Source organism: Calliopsis andreniformis, chromosome 4, assembly GCF_051401765.1.
Source record: "Calliopsis andreniformis isolate RMS-2024a chromosome 4, iyCalAndr_principal, whole genome shotgun sequence".
Taxonomy (NCBI): domain Eukaryota; kingdom Metazoa; phylum Arthropoda; class Insecta; order Hymenoptera; family Andrenidae; genus Calliopsis; species Calliopsis andreniformis.
Genome location: NC_135065.1, coordinates 13,633,079 through 13,655,400, shown reverse-complemented (window position 1 = coordinate 13,655,400; position 22,322 = coordinate 13,633,079). Strand labels below are relative to the sequence as shown.

Here is a 22,322-nt window from a genome sequence, read left to right as displayed (position 1 = left end):
AAATAAATAAATGCAGCTTACATCTCTCAGTTGATAAATCGAACTCCTGGATGGATTATTGCAATCTGATATTCTCTTCTAGCACCTATTTTAAATGGAGGATTATTTTTGCTGTCTATCTTCTCCATTTTACTGTTCCTCTTCTTCTGTACGATTTTCTTGCACCATCGTGAAAACGTTTATCGTTGCCTTCTTTTCTTCCTGCTATTACTATAGTTTCCTCGACGTCTATTCCTTCTATCGACACATTATATTCGCATGCGTCGCGTCGATGACGACCCAGTTTCTAAATAAATCTAGAATAGAAACGAAAGAGTGAAACGTAAAAGTTGATTCGAAGTTGTTGCGCGCTCCTGACAGCTTCGTTCGTAATTGGTCGTTGCGAGGCAGACTTCCGGGACCTTAGTGCTCGAATGGCCGACAACAGCAAAGTTGTCTTTTCTGTCAAACGGAATTACATCGACGAGCAGGGGAATCATGTGAACGTTTGCCAAGCTTGATCGAGAGAGAAACCGTATGAACGTGTGGGCAGATCGATGCGAAGATCGAGGAATCGGGGTGTGTCCGTGTCTTTAATGAACGATAACGCGAGAAGAGGCACCGGTGTCCCCGCAATTTTTCGATCTAGCGAGAGGGTAATCCCTGTTCTTTGCTGGGGGTGGCGACTAGCGGCGAGAGAATAAAAAGAAAAGTGTACGGCGCACGCACAGGGGAAACCGGAGGGGAACGATTCTCGGTTTGCTCGAGAATGATAATCAGATGATTAACAACCGAAACGTTCCACTGACAATTCGACGTTATGAATTCGAGTTAGTGTGCCTTCTGACGATGTCGTGTCAAACTTTGGCACGCGCGGAGCATGTTTTGCTTTACGCCAGCGAGCCAGTGAATTCATTTTGCTCGTGCCCGAACGAATTCTGCCCGATGAATAATTAATGGTTACACGCTCGGTTATTTAGGAAGTCTCGTCGATGGTTGACATTTTTTTTCATTTACTTTTTTTTTTCCACCAAATGGTATTCTTAGGATACTAAAAATAAACGATTGTTATATTACACGCGGGAGATATAGCGAGTAAAGTGCAATCACTCGTGAAAAGCACATTCCTCTTTTCATTTCATCTCATTCCATAAATAGAATGCAAATATTGTCTATGCCTTTGCCAGTTCTACTGAAGTGCAATTCATTTTCTCTCTAGATTTATTACAATGTCATGTGTAATATTGATCAGACACTTATTTCTCCACATTTTTTGTTACTTGACCCTTATTGTCACTATTTGCCATTTGTAAGAACCATCAAGTTTTATGTACATTGTCTGTCTCCATTGTTTGTTGCAAAAGGATAATAATTCTGTGTATTATGTTATAGACATAGTTATGGAGGATAGTATGAGTGTAAAATCAATGGAATCAGTGGCGACAAGTGATGAATATGAGTTTATAAATGACAGAGGCAACGGAAAACAACAGCAAGTTTTGCTTGAACTTCCAATGTTGAAAATTGCTAATAACGGTAATCTGGAGGATCTTCAAAACAATCTTCGTGAGGTTTGTATTGTTGCATTATGTGTGTAAAGATCGACGATTCACTGATTGATTCTGACTGATCAAATCATAGGTATTAACAGAGGACTCAAAAATGGAAAGTAATGATTATAAAATTGTAAGCAGTGTACATCAAACTCAACCAAAAATGAAAAAAGTAGGACATAGTAAATTCTATGATGTAAGTTCTTGTATGGTTACATCGGAAAAGCAAGATGTTATGAAGCCAGAAGATTATATCGATGAAGGTACAAATGATAGTTGCATTCCTCATTTAAATAACTATTTAAGGAAGATAAACACATGAGAAATTGCTTATATTTTAGAAATAAATTCCCTAGCCCACGTCCAACAAGAGTGTACTATTTTTAATGGTGTTACTTACTTGGGGTCAGCCACAATAAATGCACCAAAATCAGAGTGTGAGATACAACGTAACATGAATATATTAAATCCAGAACAGTCTCTTAATTTAGGAATCAAAGTATCTGTTTCTGTACCTAGCAGTTCTCAAGGTTCTGTTGTGTATGTATATTTACAAGGAGTCTGTATGAAGTACTGTATTTTATAGTATAGTACATATCATTATTTTATATAATGCAGATTATATGATGCTGCAACACAACAACCAATTGCATATTATGAAGTGCAACGTATATTATTTTATGCACGTGGTGAAAGTACTGGACCATGTGCTGCATGTTTTGCTTTCACATGGTCTCATGGGGACACATTGGAATCTGCCATTTATCAGTGTCATGTTTTTCGGTGTGACATACCAGAAGCAGTATGTTTATACATTTTCTATGCAATAACTTTAAAATCTAATTAAGATTTAAAAACGTTTCTATTCATTATAGGTAGGACAAGTTTCTGCTTGTTTTTCCAAAGCATTTCACAGAATACCACGATCAATGACTAGTTCCTTGACAGGAAGTGATTTCAATGGCTTTAATATTGGAAGTGAGAAAACCAATTCACGAGTATTTATTTTTGAAGTAACAATGGAAATAAAAGAAGAGGATGGAAAGGGAAGCTTTGGTACAGTTCCTAAGGATAGAAATTGTTTCAAGCTCAGAAGTAATGTATTTAAGCAAGTATGCTTAAGTATTCAGCAAGTATCCAGCAAAGAAGGAGGAATAACACTAGAAGTTGAAAGGTGCTTTGGAGTTCTTGTCAGTCCTGGTCGCAATGTAAAACATAGCGATATGCGGTTACTCGAAATGGTAATATATTTGTTCTATTGATGTAATGTTATTTTTGCGGTTAAAATAATGAGAAATACTGTTTTTAGCAAGTTGACAGTGGTCCAATAATACAAGATAAACAGTGTTATAATATATGTGGACACTGGGATCCCGCAGATCCTGCTTTGGAAACTCTTAATATAGAAACTCCTAGAGAAGGGAAGATCTTCATGACAGTTGCTGTTGATCTAGTAATACGTGGTATTCGAGAACCTGTTAGATTTATAATAGAGACATCAGTTAAAGTATTCCCACAAAATGAACGATTCTGGTACTTTAATAAACGAAACCTTGTACAACAATTTTACCTCAATTCAAAAGAAGTAAGACATTTAAAAAGCGAATAATCTTTTATTAATCTAAGTAATATAAAATTTGTATACTTAAGGGATTATCTTTTAGATAATATCGGGAGATGGATCCGAAGTTCACTATGAAGTACAGAGTATAGAAACTTCCGGAGAATTAGACAGAAACCGATTAAATCTTGCTCTTAATTTGGCATCATTGATTCGGTCGCCATCTCCAACTAGCATTGGCACACTTACGCCCAAAGAAGAAATAGATTCGGGTAAATAATGAACCTTCAAATTGCTTACATTTATTAACAAATAGATAACATTGCAGTTTGTTAATACCTTTGTATCAAAATATAGATGGAGATGAACCGATGTTAAGTGGTACAGGCGAAGTATCAAAGGATTGTTCAGCAGGTGAATTAGCAAGTTGGGCAGAGGTTTTAGATAGTTGGCAAGTCAACGAACAACGTCCGAAACTTCTTATAAAACTTACAAAGCAAGGTATTCCGGAAGCTCTACGTGGCGAAGTATGGCAACGTTTAAGTAATTGTGATAATTCACAAGAAATGATGGATAGGTATAAAACGTTAATTACTAAGGTAAGTTGAAAGTTATTATATGAGTAAGTAGCATTAATATTTATGATAACTATGTTATGACATATTTATAGGAGAGCAGTTGTGAAAGTGTTATTTTAAGAGACATTAACAGAACATTTCCTGCCCACGATTTTTTCAAAGAAACTGGTGGTTTGGGACAAGACTCGCTGTATAGGATAAGCAAAGCGTACGCAGTATATGACGAAGAAGTCGGATATTGTCAGGGACTTAGTTTTTTAGTTGCTAGTTTATTGCTTCACGTAAGTAATTGTTATCCCATTTGTTACCTTTGCAAGGGATACACTTGCAGCTGTAATAGCGATTGATTTAGGGTGTTTAATGACAAGAAAAATGTTAGGTATTTTTTGTAGATGCCGGAAGAACAAGCATTTTGTGTTTTGGTAAAATTGATGTACGATTACGGTCTAAGAGATTTGTACAAGGACAGATTTGACAATCTTCACATGCGATTTTATCAGCTCAATCGATTAATTGAGGTCAGTTATACAGTTCTTATCCTGTGGGAAATATTTATGCGTAATAAATTATTCATAATTACTATCGACCTTCTAGGATCAACTGCCAGAACTTTACAAACATTTTTGTGATCGTGGCGTGGAAACACACATGTTTGCTGCACAATGGTTTTTAACTTTATTTACAGCCAGATTTCCACTTTATCTTGTTTTTCATATCCTAGATGTGTTTCTTTTACAAGGGCTGGATACATTGTTTCAAGTTGCTCTAGCTCTGTTAATGGTAAGACTTCTTCCTTTAAGTTTCATGTTGCTTTTTTGAAATCTGTTATGACAGCAAGGTATGACGTTTTTAGCTATGCAAAAAAGAACTTCTTCAATTGGATTTTGAAAGTATATTAAAATACTTTCGCGTGCACTTGCCAAAACGTTGCCGAAACGAAGAAGTTTCACGGTGTGTTATGAAGTTAGCCTGCTCAGTTACGTTAAAGAAATTAAAGAAGTACGAAGCAGAATTTATGGCGTTGAAAGGTAACTTCATATTTTATGTCTGAATCATACACACACGCGCGCGCGCGCGCACACGCACACGCACACGCACACGCACACGCACACATATAGATATAGAGGCATACTACTGTTTGATGTCACAGTGTACTTGATAAATCCTTTTATACCACTGGAAAATGGTATTGTTTATGTGCATGTGCAGTCTGCATAAGATCGAGGAAGCATTATTTGTTTTTGTGTTAAAGTTTATTCTATTTTTGTTAGCTATACACCAAATGACTAAATATATTATTTTACTAGTTTCGTCTACTAAAGAAAAAAGAGCAACTGTTTATTGTTGTTTGAATGACGAGAAGAAAGAGTACATTATATTAATGTCGATAATACGATGCTAGTTTTTGTTACATAACTTATGTACATATACATAACATAACTCGATGCTTATGTGCCAAAGTATAAAATGCCAGTCTAGTCTCTAAAAGAAAATGTTATAAAGTTAATCTTCAGAATAATTATTCGATATTACAGTGCATTTCAGTTTGTTCTCTGTTACTGAGAAGTAATTTATTAGAGAAAATAAGTGGTGGTTGATTGTTATTCAATTCTTACCACAATGTAAAGCCTAAGAATTGTATAACAAAATGTAGTTTATTTAAAAAGCAAAAAGAAATATATGTAGGCATCAGTGTATACTGATTAGTATACTGAAAGATATTTTTTCTACGTAATATTTCCACTCGATCTCGTGCAACGTCTATTTCTTAGGATGCATTGTTAGAGTCAGTGGTGGCCGTAATTTGTGCATATGCACTGATAAAGCGAGAATTCAGTGATAAATGTGCACGAGCATGAGATTTCAGTCAGTTGACGGATCATGAATTATATGCAATATCTCTGTAACGTAACTGTATTGGTATGTTTACCAATGTAGAAGATTCTATAAACTGACTGAATGCTCATCGTAATTGTAATTTATACGGATGCTCTCTGTGTAGGATAGATCACACGCATTTTTTGTTAATTGGTTGTGTTACGCTTAATGCGGGTTATTTTTCACAAATGCTAATGGAGCGAAGGTATTATAGTACAACTTTTTGTCGTAAACAGAAAGTGTTTTGTTCTCTTCATTAAACTATTTATTTTATAATATTTGTAAATTTCTACAATCTTATGTTGTCTGTACGTAATAAATTTTTTTCATGCTTACTCAGCAGTACTGCTTTGTATGTATTCTGACAGAAAATTATTTATTATTTCTTATTGAAAATAAATTGTCCATTTAGAATACTGTTTTCCAGTTTTGTCTGTACCTGCACATCCTGTTCCCCTTGATTTCTTTGGTTTCACTCCTTTGCTTCAATTGGTAATGCATGCAATAATGGTAGCAATGTAAAAATTTATATGCTTTGTAGCTATGATTTTACTAACTACTAACTATCCTCTAAAAATTGCCATAATTGGAAATTAATATTTCTATTGTATGGGGATAAGTATTAAAAACGTATCCGTACATAAAGATGATCTTATCGATTTTTCGAATTAAAATAGTAGATAAAAATAAAGTAAACAGTGTAAGCATCGCACACTTTTACTTACACAATTTGAGCGCATTCAAATTTTGTTTATCAACGCTATTATCTATACATTTACGACCTATATGCAGGTAACAAATGTATGTAGTTAACAGCTGTGCCAGCAGTTTAAAATTGATCATGGTATGTTCTACAGAGAGAATGTGTGGGTCATTGGTATCTGCTTTTGTAAGATATCGTCTGTCCGCCAGTAACGTCAAAGCCATACGCTTTTTAACATTTCCTTGTTGGAATAATGAATCATATTGTAACAGTTCCGATAAAGAGTAAGATTAGACGAACAAAATTGCTACAGAATAACATTATAAATATATTTTTTAACGATGAAGATACAAATGCATTGTGTTTTATTTTGACTACTTGTTACGTCGCACATTAGTGAATACTACCATTTAATTTTTGATATATGTGTTTGTTGTATAGAGGCTCAAGAGAACGCTGATGAGTATAGCAATGAAGTAGAGCAACTACGTGGCACAGTGGCCAGGAATGAGGAGGAGAAACAAAGACTAGAAGCTGAGCTGGCTCAGGTTAAAGAAATGCTGCAACGAGAAGTAGCGAGGGCGGATGCAGAGAGTAGACGTAGCAATGTTATTATTGCTGAATATAAACAAGTAAATATACAAAACTGGCTTTGTATACGAATGGAATATTGCAAGACTGTATGTAATACTTGTTTTAGATCTGTCAACGTTTGGAAGATGATTACAATGCTGCAAAGACAACTCTCAGTGAATTACGAGTAAGCATTGTCCGAATTTCTACCGAATTTATATACGAAATTTTTACTAATAAATCACATCTTATAGTCTAAGGTTTCGAAATGCGAAAAATGTGGAAGTTGCTTAATGGAGTCGTCCAACATATTAGCAGACATTTCACATCCTTTGGAAAATCGAATAGACCCTATGCTGCACAGAGTACAAGAGAGAGTACGAGAACTGGAATTAGAATTAGCTCAAACGAAGCTAGCTCACGTGGAGGCAGAATGCAGAAATCAAGTAACTATGTTCAATCTATCGCTTGCGTGTTTTTTTGATACTAGAGTTAACAACCTAATTTATTTAGGACTTGACGCACCAGTTGCACGCAACTGCTTCTGAACTTCAAGCGGCAAGAAACAGTTGGCCATGGCTCAGCAAAACGCTGTCAAGCATAAAGGAGGCGGCGAATAAGAGGGAGGTGATGCCTCCTTCTCTAATGAAGGATCTGAGACGAGACAGCGCACCAGGAGGCGAAATGCATCATTTAATACATTCCCGTAGCCGCGATACTCGTGACAATCTCAAAGAGGTTGTGTGATGCAGTAAGTATCTCCATTGAAGAGCACCTGCGTATGAAATGTTCCCGTTAATGGTACTCAGTGTTTTCTTTGCAACTAACTGATGAAACAATATGTATCAACAACACGATTTGCAAAATATTGAGAGTCCTCTTTCTTCCAGTTATATTTTGCAGCGATTATGTACTAGGGAAACACTGTACTAGTAACGCTAACATCTTGTACGTAGTTCAGGGACGAAAAACAGACAAAATAATATCAAATATAAAATGAAATTACTGTAAGCAGGCAGAGAAAAAGAAAATTGATATTTTATGAGAAGGAAATCCACTTTAAAGAAAAAACCGAATACACAATGAACGTCCATAATAACACGTAGTATTGTACTCGGTCTGTTAAGGACACGTACTCGGTATATTTTTAATTAGATGTTCCTCACGCGCTATTAGCGAGGGCAGCTTTACTCCACGACGCTGATATTCGACTTTGAGATATGTTCTTATTGGAACTTTATTTCTCGATTATACTCATTTTGTACTTGGATTTTGTCACGTAAATTGTCGTTATTGTTTAAAATTTGTTTCTTTTCGTGCTGTAGCGAAACGTTTCACGCGATATTAGTGAGTCCTGTTATTAATCAATGGTCTTAATTAAAACATAGAATGCGTTTTACGTGTAACACAGAAGCATTAGCCGTTAGTAATAAGTATGCTACTAAGTTTTGTATGAAACTAGTCTAAGAGGCAAATGATACATAGAGGCGCTATAGAATCCTATTGTATATATACGAAACCTCGGACAAACTAACAAATATGACATACTGCAGAAAATCGGAAACGACATGATTCTGATTAATCCACGAGCGTCTGCAGTTTCGTTTACTTTTTGTACTAATTCATTACGGCAACATTCCAAAAATAACGCGAGTACGTTTTTCTATTCGAACATGTATTTTATTTCAAGCGAGCCGTCACAATGTTGCATTAATGATCACTCATCAAGAGATATTTATTATGATAATTAACGTACGCGCCTTCAACTCTCAAAATTGTCATGAAAAACATTTCGCGTTCTTCACCTTTTAAAAAATAATATTTTCGTTCTTCCGCAGCAAAAGGACGAGGCAATGACAACTTAACATAAGATGTGCTATCGTTTTTTGCAGTATATTGCAAATGTAGTATATATTCCTTCTCATTTATTCGTTTTTTCAAAGGGTTCAATCATGCAACTTCGTGATTTGTCAGCATATTTAATAGCCATTCGCGCTTCGTTTTCACAGAGTCTGCACAAGCCAGACATAAGGCCATAAATTACGTTAAGGCACTAATTGAAATCAACATCCGATGAACATTCCGTTACTCAAAGAACACGAAATGCGTAACAATTACACGTTTTAAGAACATTTAAAAGTATACCTTAGATCATGAACTAGTTTCATAATTAGTGCCATTATCTGTTCGACAAAACTGAGTGTTAATTTGTTTTATAAAACTGCTGACACTGTAAAAATCGCAGTTTCGACAGTTAAATGTCGTGCCATTATCTTTCCTCGGAAGAAATTGGTAACGATAGTATTTCATTTCCTTTCTTTTTAAAGTAATTTAATTGGATTATTTTTTACTAAAGTCATATTTACCGAATAATATATATACATACATACAAGATCGAAGACGAAGTTTATGATCACACTAGAAACTCGTACAATAGTTAAGAAAATAATAGTCCTACATCTTATGCAAAATGGAAAATTTACTTTCTGTAAATATTAAAAGAACAAAACAATATTCTATATGGATAAACTACTAACAGATCATGTAAAGATTTTAGAAGTACTAAGTATATATCGCTGTACACCTTGTAATGTCATTCCACAATTACTGAAATAAAGAAGGATATCATATCTGGCAAGTGTTCTGCTAAAATATTATTAAGGTCGAGAATACACCAAACCATTCGTTTGGAAGATACATTTTATTTGTATTTATTTGTCCAAAATCGCGATATCGTGAAAATGGAACGATATGCAGTTTCAGTCTTAGAGAGATTTTTTAATCGTCATAAAACAACGCAACATTCTATTAAATCAATAAATAAGGGAGCGAGCAAACAAATTATAACATATCGATACTTTCGCAATACTATAATAAAAATAACACAGTGCATTACGAATATTACAATACTTAACAAGAGACATGAGGAGAAAAGTCTTGAAAATCGTAAGAAAATATATGTATATATATCCTTTCTCAAAAATCGACACCTTAATGACTCGAGCGCTAACAAGCGAATCCTTTATCGGTAGTGTACAACCTCGCAATCATTAGTATTGGTAATGAAGCACTGCTTTACATCTATCGAAGACACTAACTTGTCAATTAATGTTATACAAAAACGAGTTTAACAAGAAAAGTATAGCGTAAAAAAATAATTAATTTTTCCCGGAAAATTAAAAAACAATCCCCTTCTCAACAACTCGTTGAACGTTGTTTAAAATATTCATAATACTATAATATGCTAGAAATAACTTATTCAAAAAAAACATGAAATATTCATTAATTGCAATTAATAATTATAATAATTATTAATAACAGTAAGAATGTAAAGGAAAAAATAAATATCTAGAAAATTTTACCTTCTCACTTTTACCCGCAGATACTTGTAAACATGTTAGAGGATATGTGGAATCATTTAAATAATTTCAACAGTATCACGTGCCACCAGCAGTCCATTGATCACTTCCGTTATCACTGTTCCCAGCATTTTCGTTGATATCACTATTGTCGTCGTCTCTCATCTCATTGTTCTCTAAATCGCTGTCGTCCTCAGAACTACTATTAAAACCTTCATCCTGTTCCATATTTATATGCCTAGCGTTGTCCCCTAATTGCAACACAAACAAATATTCATAGTAAATGTACCAAAGTCTCACTTATACAGCTATTACATTAATGTATCATACAGTCTCTACTTCTATACTAAATGTATGGAAATACCTGCAGCTCTATCTGGAAATCTCAATTCTCTGTTATCTCGAATTTGCATTTCAACATCTATTGGATTGGCCATGTCAAGTATTCTTAGCAGCCACATAGGAAAATCGTTCTCCAGTGCATATATATCATTTTCGTTCTCAAGATCATTTTCAAGTACATCGATTAGAGGTTGCAAGTCTTCTAATTCGTGTACTTCCGCTGCCATCATGTTGTTACCCTCACCATCTCTATTATTATTCGCAAGATCACCATTTTCAACTTCAACAGGCTCAAGTAATCCAACTCTGGGTGCTTCTGCTATGCTCGGTGGCTCTGAATCGGATATGTGATCTTGTGCTATACTGGACAAGTCATATTCTGGCGTTATGTCTTGAGCAGAAGCAGAGTTTGGATATCCAGAATCCATCACCTCTGGGGACCAACTGTTTGGAGGCGTTTCCACAGCTTCTTCTGGCGAAGAGGGTTTTGCCTCGATACTATCAACTACTTGTACAGGATTTGGGTTTGCATCTTTGCAGCTACCTTGCTGTTCGTTTTTTAATACTGATGTAGATTGAACCTCATACGAGCTAGATACGAGAGACGTACTATCTAAATTACTAACATCTTTGGCATTGTTGCAAGAAGTTTTGGTATTATCTATGTTCTTGTGTACATCCTTTTGTAACTTAAAGTGTATTTCAGTCTTTTTTTCGTCCTTTTCATGAACGAAATCAGTAGTATCACAATTCATTGACTCCACACTCTGCTTTTCCTTATCGATTAATGTCAAATTCTCACCTTTATCGGTGAGCGTATCGTCGTTGGAATTATTTGTTGAATCTGTACCAATTTCTATACATTTTTCATGTGAAAAATCTTCAATTTCCTTTATCGCGCTACAGCCAATAGTTGATGCGATATGAGCATTACAATCGTTACTACTTCCTAAAGAATTATTGCTACCAGGTTTTCTTACTTGAAATTGACGTATTGTGCTTAACGAGTTTCTGCTACGATCAAGGGATTTTCGCTTGCCAACCGTAGTATTCGCTTTCGTATTCACTTTTGGCGAACTGGTAAATTGTGGCTGATTATCTCCTGTAGAATTACTAGCGAAAGATACACTACTATTTAACTTTGGTTTTTGATTCTCTCTTGATACATTATTATCCTGCGCTTTGTTGCGTTTTACATTCGCGTCGGTACCATTATTTAAACGTTCAAAGTCCGAATCTTCGCTTTCTTCGTACGACGTGTTTAAGTATATACTACGCAAACTATCACAATTATTATATTCGTGTTTTGGCGATAACTCTTTGGATGTACTCTCTTCTAATGTACCTTCTTGCCTAAACGAATTGTTTAAGGTCCAACAAGCGCTCATACTTTGATTGCACATACTGTCGTCGTTTAAGTGTTTATCCATTCGAACAGCTTGTAGAAGATACGGTTCAGGTGAAGTGGACGCGCGTGAAGTAGACACATATTCTTGGAAATTTAAATCTTGTGGATTCGAAGAAGGTACCAAATCCAAAGATGAATTTTCTGTTATATCACCCAATTTTAAATTAAAAAATGAATCAGTGGATACCGCTGATTCATTTAAAACAGAGGGAGTATTACCTTCGAAAGAACCATCGAGATCATCTATGCTCATATGATCAACGTTACTCGCAAGCAAGGGTTTCTCATCTGGGTTTTCCCTGATGCTGCTTTCAGTACATTCTTCTGAGACTTCGGTGTTTCTTGGCGTCTCCGATTTGCTATTAAATAAAGCGTATTCTCCATCGAAAAGAAATGTATTGTCTTCTACAACAGAATTATTTTGCGGAATAATAATGCTTGGCTCCTCATCCCAGTTTTCACTGTCCCAATTGTTCGAATAAGACTCTTCTTCCAAAAACCTGGAGCCTGGTGGTGGACCAGGATCTCTGTTCCAGTCGTCTTCTTCGCCACTACCAGAGTAATCAGACCAAAGCTGTTCTTCTACAGTATAATCAGAAAATACTGAGCGCGGCGGCACTAGGACAACAGGTCCACTTTCGCGATTTATAATTGTCCAACTAGCTTCTTCTAAAATTGTCCTCAAGATGTCTAATGAAATGTGAAACTGTTGCAACATGTCTAAGACTTTTTTCAACGGCACTTCTTCTTCCATTTCACAATCTTGGAATGATAAGTATCGGATATAATATGCAGCCTCGTCGAGGATTTTTTCCTCGTCTGAGCGATTGTCTGCACGAAACGGGTATTCGTATACAGCTACAGTTTTAAATAAACCTTCGACACCCATGTTACAACTATCTTTTTCGCTGAGGCGATGAAATATTGCCATTTGAGAGCAGGCTCCAAAACGTTCTGTGCCTTCTGGTCCTTTACAAATATCATCAAAGGTTACAATGTAATCAGGGTACCTAACAGTGATATTTTCTGCCCTGTTAACAAGAGTAATGCATTTAGTTATGGTAAATGTACTTAAAGAAGAATTTTAGTTATTTACCAATCTCGAAATTGTTGTCTAGTCCACTCAAATTTGTGATCAGGATGTCTGAATCCAGAAAAGTTAGGAAACAGCACATTGAAGTCTGCATTTGGTGTTGTCATTATTGCTAATTTTGGTTTGATATATCCAAATATATTGTAAGGAAGATCTCCTAAGGTATCTGGATACAAATGCTCGATCCTATAATATCAACACGATCGAATGTACCATTTTTAAAATAAGAAATATTTTAATATGTTTTTATACTGAACAGTGACTCACAGTTCTATGCAAATTACAGCATCCACCTTCTCTAACTTTTTATCATTATGAGTAACGCTACCCTCATATATTTCAACTACAAGGGGTGTTGTCCTGGTATGTAAATATTCGGAAATCAATGGAGCACCTTTTTCCTTGTATGCTTCTAAAAGTGATCTATCAATATCCACGCACAGTATTTCCTCCACGCCTGTCATATTCTTCAGATAAACCAGAAACTCAAGTTCCGCGCATCCGAAATCAACGACCTGAAAACAGAAATTAAGACAAAATCGTTAGCAGTCAGTTGTATCGTTCATGAATGACTTTTTACTAAAGATTTTCGAAAACAAAGGAAGATCTGCGCGGCAATGTGGTTGTGGAAGAAAGATTAAAAAAAAGAACAAAGTACCTTGCGTAACTTTCCCTGATATTTACTGTCGTTAAGAACATCAGACACGGCAACGTATCTCTGCACGTAGGCGGGCGGAAAAAATCGCAAGGGCCTTTCTTCATAATCCTGGGGCTCTTCAGGATCTCCCATCGTGTAGCCCCCCTGAAAGGAATCGTATCTCGGACACGATTTAATCACAGTATCGTCTACATCATTTTGTTTCTTGACTCGGTAATTTTGATACACAAACTTTCCGAGGAGATACAGTACGTGAAATAATACGATAATCATGTCAACAACAAAAATCGATCACAACTCTTATTCACTGAGCAAACCTTTTACGCGTGCATCCCGGTTAACTTCCTTTTGTGCGTAATAGTGGCCATGTTGTTTTGTTTTGACGGCGGTTCATGCGTTACGGTCCATTGGTCGAAGCGTTTTGAAAGTAACCAATGGTAGATGAGACTGAACGATTCTTTCCGCACGCAATATTAGATTTTATAACAATATTAATTTTATGTCTAATATATATAATATTTATGTGTATAATATTATGTAATAATATTGTAGCTTTACTAATTAAAAAACAAAAAAAATAGAACTCATAGCACAGACGAGTATACGAGCATAAATTATGAGCATAGACGAGTATATAGAATAGACTGGATAAGCAGTGCTTTATTTTGTCCCACGCTTTTGGCGCTCTTCTCGTTACCATTCTAGTGTCACGCTCTACGTTAGCGACCGTACGTGAAAAAAGAGTGGAGCGCTACTAGTGGGAAGAATTAAAATTATGAAACCGGCGCGAAATTAAATACAAGGTGTTTCAATAAAATTAAACTCTAAACTAATGAAGCCAAAGGCAAGAATAGAAAACAAGTGCATCAGTCAGAAATACTAACTTGATTTATTTTCTTTTGATGTAGGGTGGAACAGGATAAAAAAAAAATTTTTAAAAGAGAGGGACAGGGTACGTTTAAAATAAGAATAATAGGGAAAAAAAAAATTTTTTTAATTTGAGCAAGAAACTTACCAGTGGTCATCGGTCAACTGCCCACTGGTCAAGGAAGTCCAGGGGTCATCTGCCATCAACCCACTGGTCAGGGGAGTCTAGAGTGGTCCAAGATCCAAGATCCAAGATCCAAGATCCAAGGCCCAGGGCCCAAGAGTCCCACCAGTGGATCCCCAGGGAGGTCCGCATCTGTCGGAGGACCCGCGACGAGTGAAACACTCGTGCTCCTGCAGGGGTATTTATACTGTCTCAGGGAAGAAGGGGAACCAATCAGAAAAGTTCTTCGGATGGTACGAATTTCAAGATTGATTTAGCGAACAATATTTTGCGAAAAATTCATATTTTCCATGAAATAATCATCTCAACAGCAATTTCTGGTACATATATTGTTAATAACAAGCACAGTGTGCACTTGTACAATCTATTGACATTTGCAATTGTTATTTAACAAATTATTGACTTTTGGTATATAATTCTTCGTTCGAATAATCTTGCAATTTTTGAAAATTTCTTAATATTTCTTTAACTAATAATTATAAATGTTCATAATTTGCATCAGTCACAGCTTGCAATTGTTATTAAGAATATATATAGTAGAAATTGTTGTTTCAGTGTTTATTTAGTGGGAAAAATTAATTTTTCGGAACTGTTTTTTCGACTAATATTCTGTAATTGGTTCTTGCTCTTCTGGTCTCTCACTCTGAAGTCTTATGTTTCGCGATATCGAGTACAGTTCGTTGATGGTAATAGGTCTCTTACACTTCGTCGGTGCATACATCAAAAGTCTTTAGTATCTCTGATTCCGTTCAGGTGGCGCACACAGTTCATTCTCAAAGTTCGCGCAAGGTACTCAAACAAATCGGTACTCGAAAATGAAAAATTGGTTGAAAATCGCAGGATCGGGATCTCGACCATAAATTTTTGCGCTGAAGTGATTTGATTCTGATCTAAGATCCACATAATTGAGGAATAACTTCTGCAAACGTTTCAGAAAAGATAATGAAAAGTGGATGGACAGAAGCTACCTTATCGAAGTTATTGTAGTAAATAAGCGTTCGCAGAAAATACAGGCACTTGTCGCGATATCGGTAGGAGGAAACGTGTGTGCAGACTTGTTCGTTTGGCCGTATGCCATCGCTGGTGAATACCGATGATGTTATAGCGTGTTCGAGAGAGAAATGAAGCGAAAAGCGGATAGTGAAAGAGCGACGGGGAAACTCGCAGGGAGAGTGGGAAAAAAGAGAGAACGGAGGTACACAGTGGCCGAGTAGCGAGCCACGGATTAATGCGAGTTTCCACTTGGCGTATCCCCAGCCCTTCGTTTACACGAACATCAGTTCCTGACCCCGTTCTGTGTTTCGTTTAAATTTCTCTCATCGCGGCTCGTATCGGGAATCGAAGAATACGCCAGCAGTAACGACGCATCATCGGCCTGCCCTGGATCGAGAAATTTTTCATTCTCATTGTGGCTGGCTCGCCCATCAATATTAACAGTCACGTCTCTAGACTTTACTTTCCTTCTAGAACTAGACAACGAATGTATCTACTATTTTCTTGCAAATAAAGACGCTGTTGCATAAGAAAAACTAAAGAAATATTTTTTTAAAGCTACCCTGTAACTCGAATATAAAGTACAGGTGGTCCAGGGGGTGGCAAGTGACTGTTCCCGAGAACTCAGTGGGCGATAACCAGAGATCTATGGCCTGTTACTTATCCAGATCGAGCATCGATCGTACGAGACACGTGGCGAGAGTAAGTCACGCCACCGACCCTCCTACCCTTTCTCGGCCACGTCCACCTCAAAGACTTTCGTCGAATTCATCGGCGATTCCTTGAAATCCCCCAGATTATATTAGCTCCCGCATCCGCAATTCGCGGTAGACGCGTGCACGGGATGATCCCCTTCTACGAATTTCGCCCGCACGACATCTCTGTACGAAGTGTTCCGCCTCTCCATTATTCATCGGGAGGCTTGTTGTAACCAAGCACGCACGCTCCATGCGCACAATTTTTCTTTTAAGTCCTTTAAATCTTCCTGCTTTATTGGGATATCGTGCTGAAGTTTGCCAAAACTTCGGGGCAGGGAGGGAAATTCGCCTGTGCAAGAAGAATGTTAAAAGTACATGAAACACTGATATCCAAAGTTTTCTACTTGCTGTCTACTTTAGGATTCTTTGCATTTTTATGTTCTCTTATAAGCTGAGTCTGCTTTGGCTGAAATTAGGTATCAAGGGTCAAGCTATGAACAGCAATGATTATCATATTCTCTATGAGTGCCATAGTGTCTCAGGAATGAAGAATCGAGGCGAGCATCGAAGCACACTGGTAGCGATCCACAGTATAAAGACAATAATAATCCGAAAAAAAGACGAAGAGACGTGGGAGGCGCCGCAGTGTCGCGAATGCATCGATCACAAAGAATCGCCTAGGTGCCCATGATTCAGAGGAGCGGCTACCTCCTCTCGGCTTGTAAGTGCCTCTCCGTGGTCGGCCCTCTAGTTCGAGCACGAGGAAGCCTCATGAAACATGGATCGAGAGTCGCCCTGGAAGAAGCTGCGGGAAAGAAGCCGACCTCCTGCCGCGCGCTCGCCGATCATCACTGATAGTGATGGGACCAATACCCTCGCGCACGACACCGATCCTCTTCGCCTATTATCCTCATTGTTTCCCTCGAATTCGGCGAGAACGATCGTTAATCGTTGCGTGAGAAGGGATCGGTTCGCCCCTAACGAGCGACGTCATTCAAGGGAGGATTTCGCAGCAATAGACTGGAGCTGGAACCTTTGGGGGTGGAGGGTTCGAGGAGAGACGCGTGGGTGGCTGGGAAGCCATGGGAACGCGGAGATTGGAGTTAGAAGATTCTGGGAGAGAGGAATCACAGGGGAAGTAGAGATATGGAAATTCTCGAATGGGGGAGGTCGAGAGTCACGAGGGTGAGAAGAAACTGGGGGGAGGTATTGAAGTTTGGCTCGTGGCTTGGGGCACGTGGAAGGTGGTAAAAGGAGGCGCGGGAATTTAAAAATAAGGAGATAGGGAGATAGCATAGACAGACATTGAAGGAGAGATCTGCCGACTACTGCATTTCTTAGGTGCAGATGACGGTAATAATAATCCTTTTTTATCTAATGGAGAAATAGATAGTCGATATATAAAATTATCAAGGATTGCATCCTAGTCTCTCACATTCTAGATGTACCACAGGGGTGTCAGTCGAGTCCACGATCAATCCCATCACTGATCAACGATGTGACTACTCAGTCGACTCTCTTCGACCGCTAGCAAGGAGTCGCCGCGCAAGAAAAGCTTCCTGGCGCTGTTGGATTCACGGAAATTAGTGCCACCGCGATGCGTGCCCAGAACATTACTCCGCGCGCCGATATGCATTATGCAAAACCGAGAACTACCGCGTCGTAATTGTATCGTTTTTGATAAGCGAGCTCGTGCGAGAACTCCTTCCTCCTAAGTTCTTCCATCTGCCAGTCTCTTCATTTCTTGCATCGTCTCCCTGCCTCAGCTCCAGACAATTACCATCGCATTGCCTGTTCAGGAGAATTCGAGGCTCTGTTGAGCGTACATCGCGTGTAAAAATGCGCGGGACAAAAACGAAGTGGTGCATGAGAGCAATTAGAGAGTCGCAACAGAGGGGCTCCACGTAGGGAATCGATTATTTATGACTCCTAGCGGTACTTAATACCGGTTAATGGAATCGTCGACAAAATTTGCCATTCGGCGCGTGAATACCGTCGGCGTTTTAACAACCGCGATAAATTTCATGACCTCCACCCCGCCATACGCAACGAGAGTGCATTAGAATCGGAACGACGAGAAAGGCTTAAACGGATTTATTAACCAGAGTGTATAACAGCGATAATCGGTGTATTCGGTCGCCACTGTACCAAGTAACGCGTTTATGAACGAATGATCAAAGATTAGTGGAACTGTAACGCGATTATTGAGTCGTGTTTGTTAGTACAATTGAGTTAGTTCACCGAATTAGCTGTTCCTCAACTCATGATTAATTTGCAGCTAATGCAACGAGCTAACTTTTGTCGTTCCATTTCACAAGTACAGGTTTATTAACATATGGATTATATGGACGATCAGTAGAATGAAATCGGTAAGTTGAAGAACACTATAAGTCCAAACAACACATTTTGAGATATTTCATCCCAAAAAATTGTCGACCTTTGAGGTGCTGTAACGTCGTCAAAAAAAATCGCAGGGAGGTCAGCCTGGTCTCATTCTAAAGTGCAAGGCCTCTACTTTGATACCCTTGTGTTGAACTTGTTCGAAAAAAATTATCAACCACAGAATCTGCCAAGAAGAGAGAGGGTAGTTTTTTCCTGTACGTTTATTAGCTTCAGTCGTCTGTCAGGAGCTTGATAAATTTTTCTCGCGACTTTTTCTTCAGGGAAATTGAAGTCTGAACCCTTCCCTTTCGAACGAGACCTCGGCGAGGACTCTACGATTTTTTTTCGCCGAGATATAGAAGTCTGAATGGAAATTGAGCCGCCAGCCTCGGAATGATGCAGTGATCCAGAGCCTGAAAAAGTAGTCAATCTTTGAGCTACTGTAAATCCATAAAAAAAAATCGCAGGCAAGTGAGCTTGGTCTCATTTTAAAGGGAAAAGCCTCTACATTGACGTTCCTGAGTTGATTTTGTTCGAAAAAATTTCGTGACTCCACGTCCCGGCGAGAAAGAGAAGGTAGTTTTTCGTCGAAAGTTTTCCAACTTCAGTCGTCTGTCAGGAGCTTGATAAATTTTTCTCGCGACTTTTTCTTCAGAGATATTGAAGTTTGAACCCTTCCCTTTCGAATGAGACCTTGGCGAGCGCTCTGCGATTTTTTTTCGCAGTGATATGGCGCTCAGAATGAAAAGTGAGCCTCCAGCCTCAGAATCAGGGAGTGTTCCAGAGCCCGAAAAAGTAGTCAATCTTTGAGCTGCTGTAGCTCCGTCAAAAAAAATCGCAGGCAAGTGAGCTTGGTCTCATTCTAAAGGGCAAAGCCTCTACTTTGATGTTCCTGAGTTGAATTTGTTCGAAAAAATTTCTTGACTTCACGTCCTGCTGCAAAAGAGAGGGTGGTTTCTCGCCGAAAGTTTTCCAACTTCAGTCATCTGTCAGCAACTTGATAAATATTTTTCCCTACTTTTTCAGGGGGTAGATTAAAGTTTGAACTCTGCCCTTTCGAATGAGACCTTGGCGAGCTCTGTGAGATTTTTTTTCGCCGAGATATGGAAGTCTGAATGGAAAGGGAGCCGCCAGCCTCGGAATCACGCAGTGATCTAGATCCCGAAAAAGTAGTCAATCTTTGAGCTGCTGTAGCTCCGCCAAAAAAAATCGCAGGGAAGTGAGTCTTGTCTCATTTTAAAGAGCAAAAGCTGTATTTTTTTGTCTCTGGCTCGATTTCTCACTGAAAATTTATTCTACTGAACTACGAGCTAAGAAAGAGAAGGTAGATTGTTTATCGTTGTTATGGTAGTTTCTACTCGTTCAAAGAAGATAGATATTTATCCACCGATGAAATACGTGGACCACGATGAAGGCGATGCTGTTTGAAGCAGCAAATGGAAACTTTAAGAAATTCCTGTGGGATGTCGCGGATGAAATACGTGCGTGGTGTAATTAGGACGTTGAAGAAACTCGACCGTCGTGGATGACGAATGGAGGATGTTCGAAAAAGCTATGGCCAATTGCGCGGGATAAAATATTTGTCGCCGGGCGACGTAGAAATCAGTGCGCCGTTCCGTTTCTTACTCGAAATAATCGCGTTGAAAGCACCGACGGGCGTCGTCACGTGTTGCGCGGAAACTAATTGAACGCGCTTGAACGCGCGCTGCGACTGGAAGCTGCATTAGGAAATTAAACGGAGGGGACTCGGACGAAAACCGGGAAAATTCTTTGGGCGTTCGGAGGAGCTGGGATTTGCGACGGTGACACGTTCACTGACAACAGAAAAATGGGTTACTGTTGACTTCTGCCTTGGTGTTTCGATAAGTGATCACTGGTCGGAACCATTTTGTGCAACTGACGAGACAGATGCAATAAAAAGTTGCGTAGTTTAACTTAGTCACGATGAACACGAATAGCACCCTCAGACTTCGAGGTTGAATTCTCAGGTTCTCCATAGAAAAGTTGCTCGACCTTTTATCTGGAAAACTCACGGTGATGGGAACCTCTTCGGGAATGAATGCATCGAAAGGAAGACACGGTAGAAAAAGGGGTAGGGAGAGTGGACGGGAGAAATTGATCCAGCAGCGATGGATCGTAGCCTCGTTACAAAATACTCGATACTCACGGGAGGTCGGCTTTCGTTCGAAACGGCTCTATCCGTTCATGCGAAAGCAGAGAGGCCAGGTGGCCACGCGGCCATAAATGGGTGATGTACGATGTAACGATCTCTTCACCCTCTCGTTCCCCGACATCACAATTAGCCATCTACGTAGACTACGACTACGAACTAACAAACCGACCGAACAAACCGTCCGCCGGCGAGGAACAGCCAGCGCGTTCGTTCAATTAACGACGGACTCGATTAACTGTATTCCCCCGTCGGACTGGCTGTCCAACGGCGCGAATATAAATTAGCGACCACGATCGATTGTTCCTTGCAGCTGCGACGAACCAAGAAAGCGCTCCGGATCACCCACAAGGCGCTGTCTTTCGTTCCAGAGAGGGAAATTCTGACAGAAGAGCAGACAATTTCAGAGCCAGTAAGTCGAAAGAAACGAATATTCCATAGTCTGCCATCGGTCCATACGCAAGGATGATTTTTTGATCGAGCCGCAAATCGGATAGGGATGTTTACTAGGCGAGAGGGGGATGAAGAGGGGGAAGAAGAGAGGAAAGCGTGTGTGAGAAAAAATGGTAGAGAATGAAATCCGTTCGGCGAGCTGAAATTTCGAGTAACGCCAGCGTGCTTTCGGGCTTGTCTGCACTTTTGACATTTTCACGAGGCTTTTCACCGGTGCAGGAGCGATTTTCAATGGGATCGTCCTGCGGAGAGAGCGCGACTTCAAAGAGAGCAGCGTTCACAAATTGAGCGAAGTCTCTCGGAATACATTTTGTACGTGTTCGTGGACACGGGATTCGACGCACGATGCGACGATGGGGAAAAAAGGTCGCGTTTCTCGTTCCCATTGCGGTACGTGTCGCTTTTCACCGCGATTAAGCCTCGTCTCGGGATCGCTTTTCTCTTCCCTATTTTATTGGAACTTTTCTAAATGGAGTTGGTCAAGTTTTATAGAGATTATTCTGCAAGCTCTTCTGCCTTTAAATTTCATTTCAGCCTCCTCTCCCTGATTCATTTCCATTGAATACCGACAGCCTCGATAACGCCAAATTTCGCAACAGTATCCCGAATCTCCTGCCAAAGAGAGAAAGAATGGAAACAGTATCGGAAGATTTTCCGTCTTCATCCTCGAGTCAAACGGAATGTTCGTCTTCGGGAGGTGGATCGAACAGCTTCCCGCTCGGAGGCTCTTTGCAAAGAGATCCATCAGCGACGCAGTCGAGCGTCGAATAAAAATGAAAGGATTGTTCTGGGATGCTGTTTGATCGTCCCGCTGCCTCCATTTCTCCTTTTTTTCGTGCTCTCCCTATTGAACCCCAAGAGACACGAGAGTCCTCGTCGCGAGACTCCAG

The 22,322-nt window shown here is 39.0% G+C and overlaps 2 protein-coding genes across 6 annotated transcripts in view; one reads left to right on the top strand and one right to left on the bottom strand.

Annotated features, from left to right (window-relative positions):
* Positions 1-430: 430 nt before the first annotated feature.
* Positions 431-9,463, top strand: Gapcena (GTPase activating protein and centrosome-associated). Of its 2 annotated transcripts, none has more exons than XM_076375891.1 (17): positions 431-809; positions 1,372-1,550; positions 1,621-1,795; positions 1,874-2,072; positions 2,151-2,334; positions 2,408-2,773; positions 2,842-3,117; positions 3,197-3,365; positions 3,451-3,692; positions 3,764-3,952; positions 4,064-4,189; positions 4,266-4,451; positions 4,525-4,699; positions 6,694-6,884; positions 6,953-7,012; positions 7,080-7,271; positions 7,339-9,463. In XM_076375891.1, exons 1-17 carry the CDS (start codon positions 800-802, stop codon positions 7,570-7,572), a joined length of 3,153 nt encoding a protein of 1,050 aa, XP_076232006.1. In that variant the 5' UTR covers positions 431-799; the 3' UTR covers positions 7,573-9,463. The 2 variants fall into 2 exon arrangements, with proteins under 2 accessions (XP_076232006.1, XP_076232007.1); XM_076375892.1 differs by lacking the exon at positions 431-809 and adding an exon at positions 1,029-1,288.
* Positions 5,808-22,322, bottom strand: part of Hen1 (Hen1 methyltransferase) — a 137,377-nt gene continuing 120,862 nt past the window's right edge. For 2 of the 4 annotated variants that reach the window (XM_076375889.1, XM_076375890.1), the window contains exons 3-6: positions 13,295-13,542; positions 13,031-13,213; positions 10,549-12,965; positions 10,134-10,435 (exon numbers count right to left, since the gene is read on the bottom strand). In XM_076375889.1, coding sequence (XP_076232004.1) covers positions 10,263-10,435; positions 10,549-12,965; positions 13,031-13,213; positions 13,295-13,542 — 3,021 coding nt within the window. In that variant the 3' untranslated portion in view covers positions 10,134-10,262. Of the gene's footprint in view, positions 6,033-10,133; positions 10,436-10,548; positions 12,966-13,030; positions 13,214-13,294; positions 13,543-13,685; positions 14,017-22,322 lie in introns of those variants that run through there. The other 2 variants (XR_013001641.1, XM_076375888.1) reach the window with 2 other exon arrangements.

Coding starts and splice junctions, on each gene's coding strand:
- Gapcena (XM_076375891.1), top strand. Junction 1,551..1,620: donor TTCAAAACAATCTTCGTGAG/GTTTGTATTGTT, acceptor ATCAAATCATAG/GTATTAACAGAGGACTCAAA. Junction 6,885..6,952: donor TTATTGCTGAATATAAACAA/GTAAATATACAA, acceptor TACTTGTTTTAG/ATCTGTCAACGTTTGGAAGA.